Source organism: Trichosurus vulpecula, chromosome 1 (assembly GCF_011100635.1).
Source record: "Trichosurus vulpecula isolate mTriVul1 chromosome 1, mTriVul1.pri, whole genome shotgun sequence".
Lineage (NCBI taxonomy): Eukaryota > Metazoa > Chordata > Mammalia > Diprotodontia > Phalangeridae > Trichosurus > Trichosurus vulpecula.
Genome location: NC_050573.1, coordinates 523671902 through 523689456, shown reverse-complemented (window position 1 = coordinate 523689456; position 17555 = coordinate 523671902). Strand labels below are relative to the sequence as shown.

The 17555-nt window shown below is 41.0% G+C and overlaps 1 protein-coding gene across 2 annotated transcripts in view; it reads right to left on the bottom strand.

Annotated features, from left to right (window-relative positions):
* SMURF1 (SMAD specific E3 ubiquitin protein ligase 1) overlaps nucleotides 1-11092 on the bottom strand; it is a 107650-nt gene extending 96558 nt beyond the window's left edge. Inside the window, exon 1 of one of the 2 annotated variants that reach the window (XM_036741198.1) lies at nucleotides 10637-11092. In XM_036741198.1, coding sequence (XP_036597093.1) covers nucleotides 10637-10691 — 55 coding nt within the window. In that variant the 5' untranslated portion in view covers nucleotides 10692-11092. The remainder of the gene's footprint in view (nucleotides 1-10636) is intronic. The other variant, XM_036741199.1, reaches the window with a different exon arrangement.
* Nucleotides 11093-17555: the final 6463 nt, after the last annotated feature.

Here is a 17555-nt window from a genome sequence, read left to right as displayed (position 1 = left end):
TGAGCTGAAGACCAACATCTTACACCATATTACACAAAAATTTTAAATGGATATGCAACTTTAATATTAAAGCTCATACTATAAAAAATTCTCACAGCCATAGGTAGGACATGTACTCTTAACTAAACAAGATATAGAGGCAATTAGAAAAGATAAAATAGATAACTTTTGATTACTTGAAATGAAAAAAGTTCTGCACAAACAAAATTAATGCACCTAGGATAAGGGAAGTCGTTGAATGGGAAAAAAATCTTTGTATCAAATTTATCTGATAAGGTTTGATATCCAATATATATGAACAATTAATAAATATATATGATTAATAGCCATTCCCCAATAAACAAATGGTCAAAGAATATGAAAAAACAGTTCTCATGGAAGAACTGCAGCAGAGTACTCACAAATACATGAAAGAGTATTCCAAACCACTAAAGTGAAGTTTTGCCTCACACCCTGGAGACTGGCAAAAATGACAAAAGAGAGCAGTGGTCAATGTTGGGGGGGAGGTTTGTTGTGGAATCATGGGCACATTAAAGCATTGTTGGTAGAGTTGTTAAATGGCACAATCATTTTGGAAAGTAATTTGGAATTATGCAAGTAACGTGTCTGAAATGTCCATCTCCTTTGAACCAGAGATTTCATTAATGAGCTTATATCCTGAGGAATCCACTGATAGGAGAAAAATCCTTATACACACCAAAATATTTATAGCAACCTTTTTGTGATAGCTAAGAATTGGAAATGGAGTAGATGCCCATCGAGTGGCTGAACAAATTGTCTTACATGAACATGATGGAGTATTATAGTGCTGTAAGAAATGAGGTGTGATGAATACAGAGAAGCATGGAAAGATCTAGAAGGACTGATACAGAGTGAAGTGGGAAGAGCTAAGAAATCAATACTCAGAGTGACCACAACAGTGTAAATGGAAAGAATAATGACACACCAAGAAATCAGAAGTAAATGTAACCAAACTATAAGATTCAAGGAGGCCTCAAGTGAGAAGATGGAAGACAACATTCCCAGTCCACCTATTCATGCAGGTGTTGCATATCAAATGTCATTTTGGACTTTTTTAGACCAATTGTTTTTGTCTCTTAAAAAAAACACTGCTGTATGCAATGGCTCTCCAGAAGGTGGAGGGGGACAAATGACTGGGATAACTATGATGATGTAGGAAACAAAACCTATCAATAAAAACTATCAACAACAAAAAAGAATAAATGCATCAGACTGAATCTTCACAGGCAAATCCAGAAAAAGTTACAGTGAATCATTTGTCCAGCTCAGCTTGATATAGGAAAACAGACAGTGAGGTCTATGGACATTGGGGGAGTGAGCAGGAAAACTCTGTGGAAAGCATTCCAGTGCCTAGGGAGAGACTGTACACCAAGATGAGAGAAGGTCTCAAATTCATACCAGGTCATTAAACTGGTACAAACTGGCAGCCATGTCATCCACAACCCAGTTCCTGGTCATAGATTCGGGGCTAACTGCAAAGGGGACCTGTTTAGGGAAGTGGAGTTCTTGTCCAACAAGGCCCTGAATGATATATAGAGAAAGCGGGAAGTTCAGAAATAAGCAGCAGCATTAGCCTGGCTAAGATTCCAAGTAGAGAGCAAAGTCTCAAAGCACCTAGCCCAGCCTGCAGAGGAATGAATAACCAACACAGGTATCCCAGACCAAAGGGGAGTAACACAATTCAGGCACTCTGAACCAATAAAACTTTCCAGGTGGCTTGATACAGACTGAGTCCAATAGCAGTCTATTTTTGCACAGACCCAAACCCAGGTATGGAATTTGCAGAGTTTAGACCGGGGTGGGGGAAGCAATCATCAGACTCTACCCTGAATCAGAAGACTTTGGGAGCACTGAAAGCTTGCAGCTTCCCAGTGTGTCTCAACAACCAATTTCTGAGAAAGCAGCAATAGAACTGGTCCAGACCTTACCTCCAGAAGTATGACAGAGTCCAGCCCTAACACCAAGCCCAAAGTCAGAAAGTGGGCTGGAAGAATGGGCAAACACACAACAACAACAACGACAAAAGATCCCCACCATAATGGGCTTTTATAGTAGCAAAGATGTTCAAGACAAAATGCAGAAGAAAACGACTCCAAAACATTTATAAGCAGTACCTCAGAGATAAACACAGCATGTTTTAATTGAACTAGAATTCCTAGAAGAGATGAAGCAAGAGTTAAAGAAAAGTTTTAAAATGTTTTTATAAATGGAATAAAACTGCCTGAAGAAAAAAGTTGGAAAAGAAAATAGAAGTACTAAAGAAAGAATTGGAAAAGGAATGAACAGCTTGGCACAAGAAGCACAAAACCTCGTCCAAGCATCAAACTTCCTGAAAATTAGAATGGACTAAAAACAAGCAAATGACTTCATTACTTCATGGGGCAATGAGAAATATTAAAACACAATTTAAAAGCTGGGGGAAAAAAAGAAGAAAATGTAAGGTATTCTCATAGCAAACAGATATGAGAGGAAAAAAAAAAGTTAAGAATCACTGGACTATTTGAACTCCATGATCAAAGAGTCCAGACAACATATTTCAATAAATCTTAAAAGAAAATTGTCCAAATCTCTTAGAACCAGAGGGCAAAGTAGAAATAGAAAGAATTCATCGTCACCTCCTGAAAGAAACCCCCAATGAAACTTCCAGGAACATCATAGCCAAAATCCAGAGCTTCCAGGTCTAAAAAAAATATTTCAAGCAGCCACAAAGAAAGAATTCAAGTAAAAAGGATCACATACAATTTAGTAGCCACCATTATAATGAAGCAGAGAGCTTGGAATATGATATTCTGGAAGGCAAAGGGGCCACTCACCCAGCAAAACTGAGTATAATGCTACAGGAGAAAAAAATGAATCTTTAATAAATAGATTTCCAAGCATTCCTGATGAAAAGACCAGAGCTGAGGACAAACTCTGAAATTCAAACATAGGAGTAAACTGAAACATAAAATGAACTAAACAAGGATAAACTGCTTACATCCAAATATGGAGAGATGATACTTGTGTGCCCTTCTCAATCTTATCATCATCAAGGTTCATCGGAGTCCAATTAGACAAGGCCTGGAAATGTTTCCTCTCTTGATGAGCTTAAGAAAAAACTGAGAGGGGAAGAGGAATGGTCGGGGTGGGGGTTGGTTAGGATTATGGAAAATTATCTCATATAATTAGGATGCCCAAGCAGACACTAATACAAAGAGGAGGGGGTAGAAAGGAGTGGCTGACACTTGAATCTCACTCTCATGCGGTCAAAAGAAGGGAGAATACATACACACACAGTTAGATACAAAAATGTATTTTACTCAACAAGAAAATAAAAAGGAATCGGGAGAAACTGGGAGAGGGGAACTGAAGGGAGGTCAGATTAAGGGATTAATCCTAAACAAAACAAACTCTAAGAATGTACAAAAATATATATAACTCTTTTTGAGGTGACAAAAGATGGGACTCTGAGGGAGTGCCCATAAACTGGGAGATGGAGAATAAGTTATGGTATGTAAATGTGACGGAACACTATTGTGCTAAACTTTTATCAGCATAATGACCAGTATTCCAGAGGACTCATGATAAACATGTTATATACCACCTTTTGAGAGATAAAGGACTCAGAATGTAGAATGAGACAAATTTTTTTTTGTACATTCCCAATGTGGAAATTTGTTTTGATTGAAATTTTCATTGATACATGTTTCTAATGGGGTTTGTTTTCCTTGTTATTTCCAACTGGGGGAGAAGGGATGGGGAATAAAGTGAGAAGGCCGACTCTGGCTAATTAAAACAAAACAGTTTTAAAAAATAGTTTCTAATCATTCCCCTGAGAAATCCTTATAAGACTGAGTAGGAAGCAAGTATTATTGCCATTAACACAAGGAAACTGAGGCATAAAAGATCATAATTTGCTCAAATATCTTCTGTAAAGTACTGGTAGAACAAGAAATAAAATTCAGACTTCCAAACTTCTAATACTACGTTCAGGTCACCAGAAAGCAGTATTTCCTTTACTCAGTAGGTTTTTGAAACACAAGAAAAAAAAACAAATTACAACTCTCAATACCCAGGTTTACAATAATATATCCCAAGTCTCTTGAAAGCAAACCACAAGGTTCAGGCTCATGATCTTAAAACATCTGAAGTGCATCACACAGCATCCAGCATAATAGGTTCATGCTCAACGATCCATGATGTTACAGACATTCCTTAGCCAATTAGAATTCCTTTCAACTTCGATAGAGGTGAACACAGCTGGAATTGATGGAGTGATGTGCATCACCATAGACTCACTGGCTGTACATTATTTTAGCCTTATTCTGAAACAATAAAAGGCGCTGCCTTATCCACAAATATGGACTTAGTCTAAACACATCCATGGTGTCACATACACTGCATGTGTAGACACAGTAAGAGATTCCTGCCTGTGCAGGAATGTTTAAACATTTTTGCTCATCTGTTTTAAAATCCTGGCCTGCCGATAAAAAATACTTCTGTACTTTTAAGTGAGTGGCCTTCTAAGTATTTCTGCCGACAGCAGCCACAACGTCCAGGACAATAAGTCAATTTAAACTGGAGGCTTTTGTTTGGGGGAAAAAAATTCACTCACTAAAAAAAAAAATAGCAAACAATCTTTTAAGTTCTCTGGCAATAAATAACTCATGTGCTCATCAGCACGTATTTTAAAATAATTATTTCTCTCAAACTAATCTACCTTTAGTATTAGAAATGTTGTATCCAATGAGAATGTGAACCCTGAAATTCTTTTTTATCATGCATAAATTGAAATAGGTAAAAATGGCATCACAAAGGGATCAAAACATTATTTTTCCAGATTAGGGAAAAAATTTCCTTTCTTTCCCACAAACGAGTTTGAAACAGCCATTTTAATTTTAACAAATACCCTTCACTCAAACAGCTTGGCAAAACGGGACCCTAAGGTTGGGAAAGACTGAAGGAAAAAAGGGGGCCAGCAGAGGATGAGATGGATAGATAGTAACACGGAAACCACAAACATGAACTTGGACAGACTTCGAGAAATAGTGGAGGATAAAAGGGCCTAGTGTGCTATGGTCCACAGGGTCTTGAAGAGTCAGACACAACTGAACAAGAAGTATGGTTAATCCAAACGAATGGGCCGAGTTGAAATATTATGGCACATTTTTTTTTCTGGAAATGTTACCTTCTCAAATAGCTAGGACTCATTTACCACCATCTAACCCACTGTTTCCTCCCTTACCAGGTTGTTTCAAAACATGTGACTAGGGGGAGAGTATTCAGAATACAAAAATTTGCAGAAAAAAAAACCCATGATAGAAAAGTAAAATAAAATTTAGATGCTTCAGAATAGAAGTTTGGTGTTTGACCTATAAATAGAAAGACCTGAAAAAAAAAGTTTTAAGGAAAAGTTTTAACCAAGGTTAATGTCAAGAATGATGGCTTAAATTAAGAGTATAAAAAATGGAGGGTTTGGATTTTTTAAAAATCAGCTAGGAGCAAAACCACTTAGAAAGACTTGAAAATCATCCCATGATCATTCCATGAAGATTCAAAGGGAAAAATGGCTTAGCCACTTTAAGAAGACAAACAGGAGGAATCAATAAAACTGATAGGATTGCTGATATGATACTAAATTCCTTAGAAGGATGTGTGATCTCACTAAAACAGATGTTCTCACCCAATAGTAAAATCCTTCTATTTATACTAGGTAACTAGACCATCCTATGCAACCCTGGACCACTTCCATATTTAAGTTTGTCAGAAGGGGTCTGACAATCAAGAACATGCACTATGTTTCTACAGCAGTCCCAAGATGTAGCTACACTACAGCCTCTGGGAATTTGGCTAAGAGATTTCAATTCTTTTCAACAAAGGTTTAAAGGTCTACGAAGAGCAAAAGACATCATGTGCTAGGCACTATGGATACAAAGACAAGAAAAGCGCTCCTGTCCTCATGGAGCTTTCATTCTCCTAGAGCAGGATCAAGCAGGATCTCCTTCTCCCCAGAAGATAAATACATAATCATTCCAAGGAGAGCATAACAAGTTGGAGGGGAGAGTGTCAAATAAGAAAGGTTTTTGCGAAGAGGTGGCACTTGAAATATGCCTTGAGGGAAGCTGCGCCCTCCAAAAAGAGGAGTGGGGGCGAGAGTGCATACAGTGTGACTCCTGACAGTGCCAAGAATGAGGGATGAGATGCCTTATACCAGGAACAGCTATCGGCAGGTCAGTCTTACTAGAATGGAATACATACATAAAGGGTAAAAAGCCAGTGGGAGTCATACTATCCAGAACTTTAAATGGTATTTTATTTCATCCTAGAGAAAACAGGGACCACCCACTAAAGATTTCTGGGAGGGGTGGTGGTGGTGACATGATCAGATCTGTGTTTTAGGGAATATCAATTTGAAAGTTAGGTAGAAGATGGACCAGAAACAGAGAGGTCAATCTGAATTTCATAATTTGTGTATTCCTAATTGGAAAAAAAAAGAGAAAAAAAAATTATGTTGTGCTATATCACATAGATATAGGTTGAGAAAGCATTTAATCATTTAATGTATTAAGTTTGCTAAAAAACAAAGCCATGTAACTTTCCCACAGAAATGACGCAGTGTAGTCATGGACCTCTTAGAAATCCAGTGTATCCAACCACAGATATATGGATTCTGTGAGGACCAACCCTGACAGATCTTGCTCTTCTCAGCAACACAAGGTACAAAGACAACTCCAAAGGATTCACGATGGAGAATGCTATCTACATCCAGAGAAACAACTATGAAGTATGAATGCAGATTGAGGCACACTTCGTGCTAGCCTCTCCCCCTGCCCTTTTTTTGTTTTACTCTCTTTTGTTTTTGGGTTGGTTTTTTTTTTTTTGGTTCTGTTTCTTCTTTCTCATGATTCATTCCATTGGTTATAATTCTTCTCCACAAATTGACTAGTGTGTAAATTAATTCAATGCGAAGTTAAACGTGGAAGTTATATGGGATTCCATGCTGTCTTGGGGAGGGAGGGGAGAAAATCTGGAACTCAAAATCATGTAGAACCAAGTGTTGTAAACTAAAAATAAAAAAAATTATTTAAAAAAATAAGGAAATAAAAAATAAAGAAATCCAGTGTATCTACTATTAGTAAATATTTCTGAGCAAACACCAAAAAAGCTAAGCTCACTGTCACCTGCTATTGATCAAAAAACATGTATCAAAAAGCCACATTGATGGGAAACCAACAACTAAATCACCGTAACTTCAAATATGAGAAAATTTATAAAAATAGTAACTCTCCACACTTCATATGGTCACAGAAGATCAGAATACTACTCATCTTCCTTTACCTTGAATTTCCCATGCACTCCTAGATACCGCTTATATAGAAAGTTTAGAATCAGAACTTTAGAAAGACAACAAAAGTAACAGATCCAGGATTTTGACTGTCTGGTAACAATAGGAAAAAGCTGTCCTTTCAAGAAAAGGACTGGATTTCTTAGCACTCAGAACACATAAAAATTCCACTCTTACCTAAAATGGACAAAATAAAAGTGTCTGGTATTCATTTATATGCCACATAAGAACAAAGGTTTGCAAAACCTGCTTAAATTTAAAATCAAATTGGTTCTGAAACATTTGTCTGCTTTTTGTGGAAAGGAATTCAACAAGCATTTATTAAGTGCATACTATGTGCCAGGCACAGAGCAAAGAGTGGGAATACAAAAAAGGCCAAAAACAATCCCTGACTACAAGGAGATAATAATTTAATTGGGGAAAAATGTTTGCAAAATGTTTTAAAATACATAATTATTCAAGTATTTTGCATCAAATATATTCAATCAACTACTGAAACTATTTCAAACTAACATAATTATGGCAGCATTTATTTCAAATCTTTATCAAAATATAAATGATTAAGATGTCCACTAATATTCAGGACACATTTATAAATTATCCCTTGAAGGCAAATTCATCATAAAATGGATTTATACAATCATTTTCAAAAACACAAAATAGAGAAATTTCACCATCATGGCAAAAATGATTAGAAATTGTCACTAGACTAAATTTTGTTTATCATAAATCAAATTCAAGATATCTTACTTTAAGCCGAAGTTTCTGCACATATATCCCAAAAGGCATCCTGTAGTTTCCCCTCTTAAAGCTTAGCTATAGAGCAGGGAATTAATAACCAGAAACGAACAGACACCACTAATTTGGAATAGGTAACAATGTGACTATTAGGGCCAGAAAACTACCTTGACTATTAGTTTAATCTAGGTGTTCTTAATGTGCGGTATTGATAACTATTTCAGTATAATTGTTTCCTTTGTAATACCATGCAGTTTATACTGTAGTACTATGCAGTTTTAAAAAATGTTATTCTGAAAAGGGGTCCCATAGTTTTCACCAGACTGCTAAGGGTCAATGATACAAAAAGTTATGAGATCAGTCTAGACCAATTTCCATACTTTATAGATGAAGAAAATGAAGCCCAAAGAAGTCACAAAGGGCTGGGGCTAGAATTTAGATCTCCTTCACTTTGGTTCAAAACACTTTCTTTCCACTTGCCATAAAATTCTGCAGCCAAAAGTCCTAAATATCTTCTCCAACCCTAATGTCTTGATAATCTGTATTTAATTATGCTGCATGTTACTTACTAACCAAAACACCTCTCTAAAATCCATGTTTTCAAATGTCATCAGAGTAACTTAGAAACCCTTTTATCAAAAACATTTAAATGTATTAAGATGCACAATAAACCAGAAGTGAAAAACTGTCAAACTTCCCAACTTTAAAAATAGACTAAAACCAATTTTATTTTCAAACTATTTAGTTCCAACTTTTTCACACGAGTTAATGTTTAACAGACAACTGCCATCATGTCTGTTACACAACTATTACTAAGCTCTCAATTCCCGTTTCGAGAACAATTACATTCACAGATTGACTCAAATCCATTAGGTATTCAGCAATTTAGGCCGGGAGGGAGGAGGGGGAAAGCACTTTGGAAAGAATACCGATCATTTAATCCTTTAATATCAAATGCCATCCATAAGCTCTTAAAAGTATTTCTGCAGCTATCACATTTAAAATCCTGAACAGACCAGTATATGGGAGTGGGGGTGGTGTGAAGGGAAAGACAAACCCTGCTCTCTCTTTTACTTGGGGCATGGGGAAGAGAAGTCAGGTCAATGATCATCAAATACGATTCATAAAAACACACTCGACAAAAGCAAAAAAAAAAAAAGTAAAATGTTTATTTCGGAAACAAAACATTCTAACCACACCGCATTTCTAACAAAACACATGCGTGCAGTTAACAGTAAAAGAGTAACTGATTTAATGTCTATAATAGATTGCATTGTAACTGGGAAGCAAATTAAGGTTGTCTTGTAATTAAACTTTACAAGTATCATGATGTCAAAAACACGACATTTTATGCACCCATAAAAACAACTCGACTTAAAAATAGTGAGAAGTGCCTGAGTACAGCATAATGGCTCCTCCAAGAACAAAGATCCTGTAGGATACACCTGTTGCCTTACAAAACCCCAGTCTGGGCCTGGATCATTAATAATTCATTATTCTGTCAGCTTTGTAAACAGAACTCGCAAGTCCTTTTATTTAAACAGGAAACAGATCCTACAACAGGCAACAGCGGGTTTTCAAAGAGAACATATGGTTTAAAAAAATTACCTACAGATGTTTTTACAAATACTTTTAAATGCCCAAACCGTGCCATGCGTTTGTCCTCAAGGCTCGATCCTCTCTCTTTTTATTTTTATTTTTTGGTTTTGTTTTTAAATCAAACTCCTTTGACAGGAATTGAACAAATACAGATTTGAGGGCGTTTCTTGAGCAGGAGAAAAATCAAGAGGGGAAACTCCTGATAGGGATCGGACAGAACTTTTGGCAGGAAATTTTCTAGCTTGGAAAGTCCCCTGGCAGAAATCTATTTGCAGGGTAATGATTCCGTGCTAAGCACAGATCTCAACACGCAAATCCCAGGGCCTGCAGTGTGGGGAGAGGGGAGTGCGGGGGAAGGAGGGGAGAGAGAAACGGTGAGAGGGGGGTGCCAGACGGAGGTGGAGGTGGGGGAAGAAGGATGCTGGGGCTGGACACTGGACACAGGATGTCTGGAGCCTGCCGGGGAGAGACAGTTTCCAGCAGCAGACACTGTCCACACCACACCCCCCCCACCTCCCCTTCCACCCAACCGCCGGCACCACCCCGCCCCCTCCCCGCAATAGCGCATGCGCACCCCAGGGCTTCCCCATTCACCCCTATGGGGATCACTACGGAGCTGACGGGGGAAACATGGAAATTTCATTGAAGAAACGAGAGTGAATCGAGGAGCCGGGACTTGTGCAGCTGCCAGAACCGAGGCTGGGGGAGGGGAGGAGAGAGGATGGGGAGCCACGGCGCGGGTTACCCCGGGGCGCAGGGATATGGGGAGGGGGGATGCAGGAGAAGAGTCCTGGGGGGCGGGAGAGAGACGCGGGTAACCGGACCCCGGGGCAGGCGAGCGCACGCGGGGCACGACCCGCAGAGGCCTGGGGTGGGGGGTCCGATCAGGGACGCCCCCCACCCGCCCTCGCCCCCTGGCTCCCTCCCGCTCTCGCACCCCCCGCGCGCCGGTACCTGTCAGCCGGATCTTGATGCTGGAGCCGTTTCTCCGAGTCCCGGGGTTCGACATCTCCTGCCAGCGACCCGGGGGGAAGGATCCTCCACAGCCCGTCCGAGTCCGCCCCCCGCCTCGGCCCCGGCCCCTGCCTTCTTCCTCCTCCTCCTCCTCTTCCTCCTCAAGGTGAAGGGTTCGCCGTGGATCCCCGGGTCCGAGCCTCCGGGCCACAAACTCCAAACACCGGGGCAGGGTGGGTGGGGGGAAAGGGGGCGGGCCCCGCGATCGAGCCCGGAGAGGAGCAGATCTCCCACCACCCCCCACCCGCCCTCCCGACCAACCCCCAGTCGAGAGCCACCGCCTCCTCCTCCGCCTCCGCCTCCTCGGAGCCCGAGACCAGCCGCCGAGCGAGCGAGCGAGCGCCGCCCTCGCCGCCGCCGCTGCCACCGCCTCCCGGAGCCGCGCGCGCTCCCGCTGCCGCCGCCGCCGCCGCGCCTCCGCTCCCGTCCTTCCTCCCGGCGACGCGCGCGCCCACGGCGGCGGCCTTGCTCTCCCTCCCCCGCGGCGCGCTCCCGCGGCCGTTCCGTTTTATTTCCCCGCCCAGCCCGTGCGTGCGAGCGTGCGTGCCCCGAACGTGAGGCGGAGACGCAAAGGGCGCCGCTGACGTCGCTCCCCGGGGTGGAGGCGGGGAAGGGTCTCGTTGGGCGCCATGTTGCGGGTCTTCTCGTAACCTGGAACGGGGAGTGGGGCTTCCTCCATTTTTACGGTCGCACGTGCTGAGCCTCACCGGCCGCGGCCGAGAACGTGGGAAGAGGCACCGCGAATGGCTGAAGCGCCGGGCCGGGTGCCGCGACCTTGCAGCGGGGCCGGGGAGAATGCCACCGGGGAAGCCGCCGCGGCGATAACAATGGCCCTCGTTTCTGTAGCGGGGTTTGGAGTCTGGAAGTCCCGAGTTCAAATCCAACTTCATGCATTTAGTAGTTGTGTGACCCTAAGCAACTCAATCTTGAATTCAGTCTCAGCCCACCATGGGGCTTCTCTAAGTTGAACCTGTCTCGCTCGTTGTGAGATCAAGTGAGAATATTTTGCAAACCGTCTTGCAAACCTTAAAGCGCCGTGTAAATGCTAGTTACTCTTAATGAATTCCCCGTAAAATGCCGGCCCATGTAAACATTTTCCCCTTCTCCCCATCGCCAGCTCCTATTTGAAACTTTCCCTCCAGACACCGTGCGCACTTTAACAGACACCTTGAAGTTACAGGTTTCCATAGACTCAACGCTATTTGGGGGTGGGTGGGGGGGGTTGCTTTCTCTTTTTCCTTCTCTTTGCCCCATCCTCTGTCCCAGACCATCCCGATCCCATTCCAGCCGCTCAGTTGCTCACACGGCTTCCACCAACCCTGTTCCTTCTGATGAGAAGTCGTCGTTAGGGTTATTTCTTAGGGAGTCTTCTACCCCTACTAGATTGCGCCCTTTTGGAGGGCACGGATTATATTTAATCTAAATCTTTCCTCTCCCCAATGCCTAAGTATGCTATTGGGCCGGTGTTTCCTGCTTATTGCGTATTATCTTGTACTCAGATAACAGGAGGACTTTCCTTTGGCGTTTGAGAACCTCAAATGGACGGGAAGTTTTCCATATCTAGGATGTTTTAAAAATACCCAGATAAAGAAGTCACTGAGGTGCACCTACTATGTGTTCAGCTCTCTGATTCAGTAGACGATTAAGAATTATGCATGCAACGAATGTTCCGTGAACTATTCGAATAGTCAGTGTTTTTATGCTGAGTGATGGGCACCGTCCTGATGTGCCAGTCTTGTGGGAAGGGGAATTTCTGATAATTTAAACTTTCTTGGGAAACAAGACTAAAGAGAAAACAAAGCCAGTCACTCAACTTCTGTCAGTGGTAAAATTCTTAATAGAATCATATTTGTTGAATGACCGTATAATTCAAAAATTTTTTATTGATATCTTCTTTGAATATTATCAACATTCCTGTTATAACTCCTGCAGAGTTATCCTTTATAATGAAATAATTTTTAAAGAAAAAAAGCATTTCAATAAAATTAACCAACATACCAGGTCCAAAGTGTACAGATATCCATGCACACTCATGGTTTCCGCTTCCGTTTTAAAGAAGGGGGTGGGGGTAGGCTGGTGCTTTCTGGGCTGAGCCCCTTGCCTTCTCTTTGCTGCCATACTCTGACCCAAACCATCCAGATCCCATCCCAGCCACTTGACTGCTCACACAACTTTAGTGTAGGTCACCAATCCTATTTCTTCAAGACCTCCAGTGCTGTCATCTGACCTACAGATGTAATTTAAGGACCTCTGAGCTTTGCCATTCCACTGCCTGCTGTACCCTTGGAAGTTTCTTTTATGTGTTACATCCGCCAAGTGGACTGTGAGCTTCTTGAGAGCAGAGACCATATTGATTTTTCTCTTTGTACACCCAGTGCTTGGTATACAGCAAGTAATAAATAAATGCATTTTCATTCATTCACTGAGGCCAAGTTCCAGCATTGTAATTTCACAGCATTTTGTTTCAGTTGTTTTTATTCTTTGTCTTTAAGTTGTAATCATGGTCTGCTTCCTTTACTCTTCATCAGTTTGTCTTCTCCATGTATCCATCATACTCTTTTTTTCAAGTTTTCAGATAAATTTAAATTGATAACTTTATCACTGACATTTCCCCATACATGACTCCCCTCTCCTTTTCCCAGGGAGCCCTCCCTTATAATTAAGAATAATATGGGAGGGATGGCAATTAATTCAACAAAACTAACCAACATCTTGGAAAAAAATCTGACCCTCTGTGTAATGTTCCACAGGCATAGTCCCTCACCTATGCAAAGAACAGCAGGAGGTATATTCTTATATCTCCTTGGGTACAAACTTGGTCATTACTATTTCATAGCACTCAGTTCTGCTGCTTTTGTCCTCTCCATTTTGAATTGTTGTAGTCATATGTTGTTTTCCTGGTTCTGCACCAGTTTTTATCAGTTCATATAAGTCTTCCCATGCTTCTCTTGTGTTTATTGTTTACAGCAAAGTAATATTCCGTTACATTCATGTACCACAGTTTGGTTAGCTCTTTTTAAATGCATAAGCATCTACTTTGTATCCATTTCTTTGCTACTACAAAAAGTGAAGCTAATATCTAAGAATGCTGTATCTACAGCATTCCCCTGATCTACCAGTCTAGTAACCCGATCAAAAAAGGAAATGAGGTTATTCTGGCATGACCTGTTCTTGATGAAATCATGTCAACTATTTGTGAAAGGGATTTCTCAAAGATTCTTAGCTTGTTCCAGGTACTCTGGATTTCATAGTAATTGCCGTTTTTAAAAAACGTCATTTTTATAGTGCTGTAAATTTTGCAAATTAAAGTAGATTATCTCATTTGAGCCTCATAGCAATCTTGTAAGATAGATACTATAGGAATTATCCACCCTTTACGGATGAGGAAACAGACTCAGGTTAAGTGGCTCAGTCATGTTTGCAAAACTGAGTAACAGAAATAGGAGCCAAACCCAAGTCTTCCAGATTCCAAGTCTAACACGTTATCCATTAAACCACAATGCTACTCAGACTTATGGGATGGATCTAAATCAGACTTCCTTCTCATTTTAAAGTAAGGGCAATGGTACCCTTAGAGGTTAGATTATCAATACATAGCTAATAAATAGTAGAAGCAGAATTTGAACCCAAGTGCCCAATCTCACTGATTATTCTTAAAGATCTATTGAACCGTAAAAGAATCAAATGTCTCGAATTTCATCCTGAAATCCCAGGAAATAGTGGGAGAGGTCAAATTTTGGAAAGCGTAAATATGGTGTGTTAATAGGTTAAAATATGTCTTCTGACCTAGAAACATTTTCACCAAGAAGTAATAGTTGTATCCATCCCATCCATTTGTTCCCATTTCTAATATTCCCACGCACCATAGCAGGTTTTAATATGGAAATAGTAACAGGAAATGCTGGATGTATAGGGGCAGCACAGCACCCTCCATACCATTGTTACCACTTCTAAGGGCTTGATGGATTGCTATCTTGTAGCCAAAAATTCTGGAAGATAGCCCTCCCTGTGTGTCAAGGGGCCTCTGAAACTCATGATGGACTTAGGTCTCTTCCTGTATACTTTTCTCTGGGCTTTTCTAACACTACTCCTTTGTTATTCTTCTAACTAACCACTACTGTCTCCCTTCCCGATCTATCATCCATTTCATGCCTCCAACTAGGTGTTCCCCATGACTCTGTCCTAGGGTCCCTTTCCTCTCTACACTCTCTCCTGTGATGAACTTTTTCTCTATAGCTTTAATTATAAACTGTATGAATAAATAAATGAATGAAGATGCATTAATTAAGCATTTACTATGTGCAAAGCACTGTGATAAGGTCTGTGGATCCGAACAGAAAAGCAAGGCAGTCTCTACTCTTGAGTTCACATTCTAATGTATGAGATAATACATACTGGTTCTTTCACCTACAACTCAGATGGAAAGGTCCTATAGTCCTTAGAGTGCAGTGGTGAAGCATATGGTAATGAATATTCTTTCATGTCATTTCTACTGATGATCATATCCATTCTGATGTTGAGCCCTTTGACAATGCCAAGGACTTTGGTGTCAAGAATCTTATTTTGTGGGTCTTTGGTAACTCTGGATGCTGAAGAAGCAGGGGGCTCCAGAACCCACAGAAACCATTGCCAGATCACATGTCCACGATGATGGATTGCTGAGTGATGTCTTATGGGACCTTGGCTCGAAACAGGACTGATGGCATGGGGGAGGGAGATGGTACCACACCCAGGGTTTATCTGCCTTATAGTGGCAGTTGGTTGGCAGTTGGTGTTGGTCTGGCAAGGTGTATGTTATCTATGCTCATGACTCACAGATTTATACATCCGGCCCCAGGCTTTTCCCAGTGTTTCAATCCTGCATCACCAATGGTCTATTGTACATTTCAAACTGGATGACCCAGAGACTTTTCAAACTATAAATGTTTAAATCCTTCACATTTTTATCCCTTCTCTTTACTCACAAACTCACCATCTTAGTTCAGGCCCTAGTTTATTGCAAATATCTCCAAATTAGTCTCTCTAACTCAAGTGTCTCCCTACTTTAGTCTATCCTATATGTTGCTGCCCAGGTAATTTTCCTTAAACGTAGATCTGACCATGTAATGGCATGGTTCCTGTAATGGCAAGCAAAGTGGGATTTTTTGCTCTTTTTTCTTTTGAAGTTAAGTCTCTGTAACACATTAAGTGCTTAATGTAATGTTAATGGAATAGAATGTTAATGGAATAGGACCTGCTTTGAGCTCTGGCCCAGCTTAAAGCTGTGGTTCATGCTTGGTCACATGGAGCCTGGGTCACATGGAGCCCAGTGTGGGAGGAGTTTATCAAAAAAGGGGAAAATAGCGGGAAGTGAGAGCGAGGCAGAACTGAAAGAGAAAACCTAGTGTGAGGGGGCAGAGAGAAGAATTTTCCTGGGGCAACTTGCTTTTGGGAAGGCCTAATAGAAAGATTGTTTGTGATATCAATACTCCCTCTGTTGATCGGTATTAATTTCTCAGACAGAAGCCCTGTCTATTGATCTATGTTAATTTCTCAGACAGAAGTCCTGTCTGTTGGTCTTTATGAGTGAATCGAGCTGAAGGGCGGAGACCAGCCCACGGGTAGGAGGCTTAGCTTAAGTCCCTCTTAAGAGCTGTTAAAGTGAATTGGAATGATAGTGCTGGTAATGTGTGTAAATATTGTTGTAGTCTTGTTAGGCTTTGTTTTCCCAGAATCAGAAGCTGCAGGCAGGAGCAGGAAGAGCTTGGAGTGGAGCAGTCCCAGTGAGCTGAGACATGAAACAGGAGCATATGAAGCCAGGCAAGAGCTGGGAATGGTTGACCCACAGAGGAGGAGCCATGGGACTTCTAAGCCAACCTTGAGCTAAGATGAAAGAGGACTTTACTTGGAAACTCTGTATTGACTGAGATTGTAACTTACTGTGACCTAGGGGTGGATGGTGTTTGTATTTTCTGATACCCCTTAAGGATGATATGTTGTGCTAGGGAAGACCCTGGTCTGGGACCCCCTGCTTGTGTAAACAAGTATTTTGGGGATGCAATGATATATGCTGTGTGAGTATTTTGAGGAATGCTATAAGATATACTGAATGATATTTTTTATTTAAGATTATGTGGCCACCTTAGTAATAAGTTGTTATGTTGCTATGAATGCTATGTTTAGTTTATTGAATAATGTTTAGTTCTGAATAGAGAGTTCATTATACTATGTGACAAGACCCTTAAAGTTATTCACAGCAGCAGTACTTGAGAGTGATTGGCATTACACTCCCTTACTCAGCTGTGGTTGCCCATTGCCTCCAGGACAAAATATAACATGGCAAGTTTTTAAAGCTCTTCAAAATCTGACCCCAACTTACCTGTCCAGCCTTAATAAACATTTTTCTTTACAAACTTGGTGGTTCTGGCAAACTAATGTTCTTATTGTTCCTCATTTATAACACTAATTTTCTGTCTCTGTGACTTTTTGATGGCCTGGATATACTTTCTTCCCCCCCCCCACCTTAAAATTCCAAGTTTCCTTTAAAACTTGGTTCAAGTGCCATCTTCCATATCCTTTATCCTTCCAAATCCACCTTTCCTAATCCTGCCCCAAATCCCCCTGTGTATGTTTTCTCTTCCCATATGGAATGTAAGCTCCATGAGGGTGGAGGCGGTTTCACTTTTGTTATAGACCATGTAGGTGCCTGAGAAATGCTTATTGATTGATTGATTGACTGGTAGATAGATGTAGGATTTAGATCCTGAGATCATCTGACTGAATCCCTTCATTTTGACACAAGGCAACAAAGGCCCAGAGATATTAAATAAAGATCACTCAGGAAAGAAAGTGGCATTGCCAGAATTCTAAACTAGGTACC